This window comes from Oncorhynchus clarkii, chromosome 19, assembly GCF_045791955.1.
Source record: "Oncorhynchus clarkii lewisi isolate Uvic-CL-2024 chromosome 19, UVic_Ocla_1.0, whole genome shotgun sequence".
NCBI lineage: Eukaryota > Metazoa > Chordata > Actinopteri > Salmoniformes > Salmonidae > Oncorhynchus > Oncorhynchus clarkii.
The window spans coordinates 44,919,840-44,927,857 of NC_092165.1; the positions used below are offsets into that span (position 1 = coordinate 44,919,840).

The 8,018-nt window shown below is 40.0% G+C and overlaps 1 protein-coding gene across 7 annotated transcripts in view; it reads left to right on the plus strand.

Moving 5' to 3' along the window:
• LOC139375285 (NHS-like protein 3) overlaps positions 1-2,229 on the plus strand; it is a 50,755-nt gene extending 48,526 nt beyond the window's left edge. For all 7 annotated transcript variants that reach the window (XM_071116913.1, XM_071116911.1, XM_071116908.1 and 4 more), the window contains one exon: positions 43-2,229. In XM_071116913.1, coding sequence (XP_070973014.1) covers positions 43-110 — 68 coding nt within the window. In that variant the 3' untranslated portion in view covers positions 111-2,229. The remainder of the gene's footprint in view (positions 1-42) is intronic.
• Positions 2,230-8,018: the final 5,789 nt, after the last annotated feature.

Sequence of the window (8,018 nt, forward strand, 5' to 3'; positions counted from 1 at the left end):
TCATGTTGATCTGATCTGACTTATCTTTCTCTCCTGTCAAAGGTGCTCCAGAGGCTCCAAACGGGACAGCAGTTAGTGTTGAAGTGTCACCATCATCATCATCCACATGAGCAACACTGCCACTTGGCAAGGACTAATCATTCACAAAGACAGACTGACTTTTACCTGTAAATTGTGAAGACCCAATGTGTCAAACACCATATGTCAATCACAATATGCAAGAGGGAGAGAGATGGATCAAGGGGTGAGTGGATGAGAACTACAGAGCCTTCTGAAGGCAAGGCAACAGGACATAGCTAAATGTTGCCCTGTCAACAACAACAAAAACAATCCTTTGAGTTTATATGAAAATGGTGTTGGTCTTTAATTTCTCTAATACTATTTTTTCTATTTTAGAGTATTTTTCTTTGCCAGAAGGACTTCTTACTGGTCTGATTAACAATAGACAGCCATGGACAGCATTCTGGTCTAGGTACAAGTCTAGGTTGCCCTCTAGTGTCAACTATGGAATGTTACAGCTACTGCCGTTTGGTACACAAAACAATGAGAAGTTTTATAATCCACTTGTCTGGATTATATACCAGAATGTTGTATTTTTATATATTCATATCATTATAAGATCATGCACTATTAAATTGTGTTAAGTTCCCATTTCATCCTTCATGTTTTTGCATTAAACATGATTTACCTAATATCTTTTTCCTGTAAACATCTTCCATAGCATTTTGGGAGAAAAAAATAATAATGTTTTTTTTCTTTTGTTCTACGTTTCAATATATGTCAATATTTTACGAAGTCATCTGATGTCATCATATTTTCTGATCTCCCTAGCAACTAAAATGATGTCATCAGAACTGGATGATGTCATTTGTTCTGAGGATGAGAATCATATTCATGCTGAGAATCCCAATTTACATGTTCATGTTTTGTTTCTCTGTTGTTGATATTAATGTTCATAAATTTGTACTGGAAGCTCACCCTTTGTGTAAATCAAATCTCAGTCTTTCACTAGGAGTATTTGAACAAATAGGTATTTGTCTTGTTTTTAATTACTTGTCCCTCAGATTTAGATACACTTCCTTTCAACCAGATAGGAGCTATACTATACATTGCATTTATGTTGCTAAATTGTCCAGAAATTGGGATATTCCTCATCTGAATGAAATCTGCTTTGGAAGTACTAAATATTATTCAAAGTGATTTCAATGATAAAAGATTATGAAAAATTATTAAGTATAGTTTCACTTATTTCAATATAACCGAATAAATTGATTTATTCACAATGAATGAATTCAGCCATATCATTATTTCTACCCTTTTTCTGAAACATTTTGAGAAAAGTTCTGTCAATATTTTATCAGTCAGTTAGATCCATTTATGTGAGACACACACACACACACTTCCTGCGCTCGGGTTTCCCCCAGGTTTGTACTTTTTCTGTCTTATCAGGATGTTGAAACTTCACATTCACACACGTCTGGTTTTCCAGTGTCCATCTTAGACGCATCTTTTGACAGTCTGTTGACAGTTATAATTTAGACAAATTATTGAATAGATTGACTGTATATGTCATGCCTATTTTAATATTGTTATTATTTAGATTTGACATAATATATTGTTTATGTTTGAATGTTTGTTTTGTCTGTCTCCTGGGTAATGTGTCAAACCTTGACAGGGGTAACAAAATAATCTGTTACCTTTGTCAAGGTTTATTTTTAAACCAGATGTTTATTGTATTATTGTTGCTGAGCTGCTATATAAACTCTTATTAGAGGGCATGTCTGAGAGAATCCATGGGGAATAAGGGATTGAATTTATGTGAGTGGATGGATCTCTGTTGGGGCTTAACCAAATGCCTTGATATGAATTGGGGTGTATCTTGATTTACAATGACAAATGAATAAGCAGGTCATAGAAGATACTAGAATAACGTCAAAGATTATTTGGCAATGTCCTTGTGTCACTGACGTTGTGTGTCATTTGGCGGACTCTAGCTTCTGTCACAGGCTTTCACCTCATCGAGAGGGAAGCCCGGGCTAGGCGGAGTCAGTGACAAAGAGTTACAGTAAGTGCATGGAGTATCAGTAGGTCATTCATTCCTCAGCATAAACTGTAAAATACCAGTGCCTGGACTGCTTCTGATTCACTGAAGGACTTATTTTATTGTGTAGAATTGCTGGTTGAATAAAGTCAACTCTGTCATGACCTGGACATCATGAATCACTCAAAGGATGTTTTGTTTCTCTCCAGTTATTTAAGACAGTGGTTCACAAATGTTTTGCTTTGTGACCCACCAATTTAAGTGTCTGTTGAGTCGTGACCCAGCATAAATGGTTGAGTGGTGAAAAAACATACCCAGACCATAGAATAAGTATAGAAAAGGTATTAATAAAACCCTCAAAACATTACTGAATGTAGATTTGAGTATGGGTTCTAGAGACAAAAAAATAAATAATACTATATAATAATGACATTGTAAAAATGCACAAAAAATATCCTCCTGCAAACCAGTTTGGGAACGACTGATTTAAGACTTCCTTCTCTGGTAAGACTCACTTCTATGGTACTCCTGGTTTTACTATCAATGGTGACTAACTACATTGATGTAAGACTGTCTGTGTCCCTGTCGCTGTAGTTGAATTTGAGATATACAGTATTATGTTATTTTGTTATGAGTTAACACATCAGTAGTGCCAATGATTTACCATATTACTGTTTAGGTAATAAATAATACGTTGTTTACCAGTTAAAACCCACAGTCTTTCTCAAACATTAAGTGTGTGCTGAATTTGCCACTATCCAGAGTGGTTAGTAAAACTGTTTGTGTTACTGTGTCTGTAGATATGTTTACTGCAGGAGGTTGGTGATATCTTAATTGGGGAGGACGAGATTGTGGTAATGCCTGGAGCGGAATTAGTGGAATGGTATCAAACACATGGTTTCCAGCCATTATGAGCGGTCCTCCCCTCAGCAGGCTCCACTGGTTTCAGATCTCTGTTCCCAGTCTGTCCAAGCTTGCCATCCATGGTGGAGATAGACTGCAGCTTCCTAGACTGCAGCTTCCCTGACTGACTGAAGTTTGCCGGTGACAACGATATCTTAACTTTAGCAAACACCAGTCTCAACATCAACAGTGAAGAGGCGACTCCGGGATGCTGGCCTTCTAGGCAGAGTTGCAAAGAAAAAGCCATATCTCAGACTGGCCAATAAAAAGAAAAGATTAAGATGGGCAAAAGAACACAGACACTGGACAGAGGAACTTTGCCTAGAAGGCCAGCATCCCGGAGTCGCCTCTTCACTGATGAGACTGGTGTTTTACGGGTACTAAACTCAGGAAGAAAAAAAACGTCCTCTCACTGTCAACTGCGTTTATTTTCAGCAAACCTAAAATGTGTAAATATTTGTATAAACATAACAAGATTCAACAACTGATATGTAACAGTAACAGTCAGTATCTGGTGTGGCCACCAGCTGCATTAAGTACTGCAGTGCACCTCTTCCTCATGGACTGCACCAGATTTCCCAGTTCTTCAGTTCTTGCTGTGAGATGTTACCCCACTCTTCCATCAAAGCAAGTTCCCGGGCATTTCTGGGGGGAATGGCCCTAGCCCTCACCGTCCGATCCAACAGGTCCCAGACATGCTAAATGTGATTGAGATCCGGGCTCCTCGCTGGCCATGGCAGAACACTGACATTCATGTCTTGCAGGAAATCACGCACAGAACGAGGAGTATGGCTGGTGGCATTGTCATGCTGGAGGCTCATGTCAGGATGAGCCTGCAGGAAGGGTAGCACATGAGGGAGGAGGATGTTTCCTGTAACGCACAGCGTTGAGATTACCTGCAATGACAAGCTCAGTACGATGATGCTGTGACACACCGCCCCAGACCATGACGGACCCTCCACCTCCAAATCGATCTCGCTCCAGAGTACAAGCCTTGGTGCAACGCTCCTTCCTTCGACAATAAACGTGAATCCGACCATCACCCCTGGTGAGACAAAACCGTGACTCGTCAGTGAAGAGCACTTTTTGCCAGTCCTGTCTGGTTCAGCGACGGTGGGTTTGTGCTTTACAACAGGCCTACAAGCCCTCAGTCCTCTCACAGCCTATTGATGACGGTCTGAGCACTGATGGAGGGATTGTACGTTCCTGGTGTAGCTCGGGTAGTTGTTGCCATCCTGTACCTGTCCCGCAGGTGTGATGTTCGGGTGTACCGATCCTGTGCAGGTGTTGTTACACGTGGTCTGCCACTGCGAGGATGATCAGCTGTCCGTCCTGTCTCCCTGTAGCGCTGTCTTAGGCGTCTCACAATACGGACATAGTCATTTATTGCCCAGGCCACATCTGCAGTCCTCATGCCTCCTTGCAGTATGCCTAAGGCACGTTCACACAGATGAGCAGGGACCCTGGGCATCTTTCTTTTTGTGTCTTTCAGAGTCAGTAGAAAGGCCTCTTTAGTGTCCTAAGATTTCATAACTGTGACCTTAATTGCCAACTGTCTGCAAGCTGTTAGTGTCTTAACGACCGGTCCACAGGTGCATGTTCATTAATTGTTTATGGTTCATTGAACAAGCATGCGAAACCGTGTTTAAACCCTTTACAAAGAAGATCTGTGAAGTTATTTGGATTTTTACGAATTGTCTTTGACAGGGTCCTGAAAAAGGGGCATTTCTTTTTTTTGCTGAGTTTATTTGAATAGACTGACGACTTTCAGAAGAAAGTTCTTTGTTTCTGGCCATTTTGACCCTGTAATCGAACCCACAAATGCTGAAGCTCCAGATACTCAACTATTCTAAAGAAGGCCCGTTTTATCGCTTCTTTAATCAGAACAGTTTTCAGCTGTGGTAACATAATTGCAAAAGGTTTTTCTAATGATCAATTAGCCTTTTAAAATTATAAACTTGGATTAGCTAACACAACATGCCATTGAAACACAGGAGTGATGGTTGCTGATAATGAGCCTCTATACACCAATGTAGATATTCCATTAAAAATCTGCTGTTTCCAGCTACAATAGTCATTTATAACATAAAAAATGTCTACACTGTATTTCTGATTAATTTTATGTTATTTTAATGGACACATTTTTTAAAAATTTCTTTAAAAAACAAGGACATTTCTAGGTGACCGCAAACATTTTCATGGTAGTGTATATACTATGATGTATTTTTTATTGGCCCGTGGGCCTACGAAAGGGGTGTGGCCAACGATTGACCATCCCTGATTTAGTGGGCCAAAGCGCTCTGTTGAGCAACAAGTCCAGAGGTTTATTGTTACGAAACTCTCCTATCAGAGGCCGTAAAAAGGAAACATGCTCAGACATGAGCATCTGCAGAAGGTCTTCCTTGAGAAATAAGGGATTGGAATGGATTCATGTGGATCTTTGTTGGGGGCTAAAAACTAAATTCCTTTATACGATCAAATCATGGGTCTGGATCTGGATTTACAATGATAACTTAATAGACAAGTCATGCAATAAACTACTGCCTGCTATGCACCTGAGTGTCATGGAGCCAGTGTCAGAATGAAAGATTAGTGGTTCTTTCATTTTCAAAATACATTGCATGACACCAGTGCCTGGACTGCAGCTAATTCATTGAAGGACTTACTTGAATTTGACAAATACTGATTGAATACAGTAAACTCTGTCATGAGTTGGAAATCCTGGGTCACTCAATTATGTTTTGTTTCAATCCTGTTCTTCAAGGGATCTTATTCTGGTATACACATTTCTATGGTACTCTTCTTTTACTGTCAATGTAAGGAGTAATGTGTATCTGATCAAAAGTGTCACTGTAATCATGATATCTTAGATGGGGTAGTGAGACTGTCTGTGTCCCTGTCTGTGCATAGTTGAATTTGAGATCAAGGTTCCCAGTGAACCCCAGCTTTCCATCGTGGGGCAGCATGTGGTACTAGACTGCAGTTTTCCTGTGGGAAAGGTCTGGGACCTGGCCAGCAGTGTGATCACATGGGAGAGAGGGCTGGAGGTGATCCACAGCTTCTACTACGGTCAGGACCAACTCGACAGACAGAGCAGACATTATGCCAACAGAACAAGCCTGTACCACTCAGAGATGAAGAGGGGTAATGCCTCTCTCATGCTGGACCATACCAACCTGGGGGACAAAGGGGACTATACCTGCTCTGTGAGCACAGTGCTGGGCAGTCAGAAGACCTTTCCCCTGAAATTAGCAGGTGTGATAGAGTATTAAACATTCTCCGCTTTGTGGACTGAAAATGACTGATGTCCTAGAAAAGCACTGTTCTTTATCACACCAATTTGGGTTTCTTGTGATGTAAAATGTTTACTGAGATAGTTTAATTGCAAGAAAGAATATAAAGTGTGTCCATGACCTCTATTTCAGCATACACCTGGACTTCACAGCATCTCCAAGCAATGTGGAGCTAGTCTTGACCTCACAGGGAGGGTCTCCCCGACCCTTGGTGCAGTGGCTGGATGACAGCGGTGATGTCACTAATAAAACAGTCATACATCTTTTAGAGGACACACATGGACTATACTCTGTCTTCAGTACACGGACCCTACAGGGTCCTGTCAACAAGACCTTCACTTTTGTCCTGAAGAACAAGGACCTGAGACAGGAGATCAGAAGAGCGATCACACTTCAGAGGTAAATAGACAATATCCTGGATTTGAAAAACCCTTGACATTGCCCCTCTACTGCACAAATGTTGAGAGACAGAGAGAAATAGAGTTCAGTTGTTTAGACGTAGAGTATAATCGCAATGTTCAAACTTTTCTTCCCAGGAAACGAGAGGTCAGTGGAAAAAAGCAGAGTTTCTGAAGACAACAGAAAAAGATGGACAATTCTTGTTCCTATAGTGACATTTGTACTGCTGTTGTTTGTACTATTAATATCAGCACTGAGAAAAACATGTGGGCCAGTGGAAAATAAACATAAGAATATATATATATATAGATGAATGGAGTCTGATTTTTGAGACTGTTGGCAATGCTGCCCAGAGTACTTTCCCAAGAAGTTACTGCCATATTACTTTATAGTTTACCATGTACATTTGGGTGGTACTTAAGTTCTGAGATACCGACATGTGCCAATATTTGTTGTTTTGTTTATTTATCAGAGACAATGATGCAATGGATGCTGTTGAAACAATGAAAAATGCCAAGTTTCACTGACTATAATGAGGATTGTAATGGTGGTTGTACTGAAACTGCTGGTAGAGCAGTAACAGTGGCATTGAGATCATGCTAAGTCACAAAAAAGTTATCACAAATATAAAGTATCAAAATCATGTTAAACTCATAAATTATCTGCTTAGTGGATGAATAGATTTACACTAGATAGGTCATGATATACTGAGAATACAGTAATAGTCTGAAAGTGAGTAATACAGTCTCCATGTCATGTTAATGGAATGTAAAAAAGATCACCCATAGCTTTCTGTACCAGTCAGTTTATTAGCTCAATCAAGGTGAGGCAATGCAGTGGGTGTGATCTGGAACATTTTAAACCAAAGATTCTCAGTCAGTGCGACAGGGAAACAAACATTAACTTCCTTTATAGCACTTAAGACACACTTAGCGGAGATATTGTGGATACTGCTTGGATAGCAGTGGTTGGTTTGTTATCCCATGTTCACATTTTACAATGACCCTAGTTAGCATGCTCAGAAAAATCATGTAGTATGTACAAACATTGTGGGGCAAATGTATTAATGTAATGTCTGACTGGGAAAACAGTGGGCCTATTGATGTCATTACCTTATCAGTATTCTTCACCTACCGTTATGTGCATTTCCTGCTTTGAGATAAAGACAAGGAAAGGATTTGTAATTTTGGCTGAAAAGTTTACTTCCTCAAATGTTTAAGTCAAAGTAAAACAAATCTTGTAGAAAGACTTCCCATTCCATCTGGTGATTAAGAAATTAAGAGTTGCATTATTTATTTCAACTGTATCAGTGGTGTACCGTAGTAGAAGTCTATGGTTAAGATTAGAATGAACCACTGTATGGTCTCAGTCACTGACCCCCA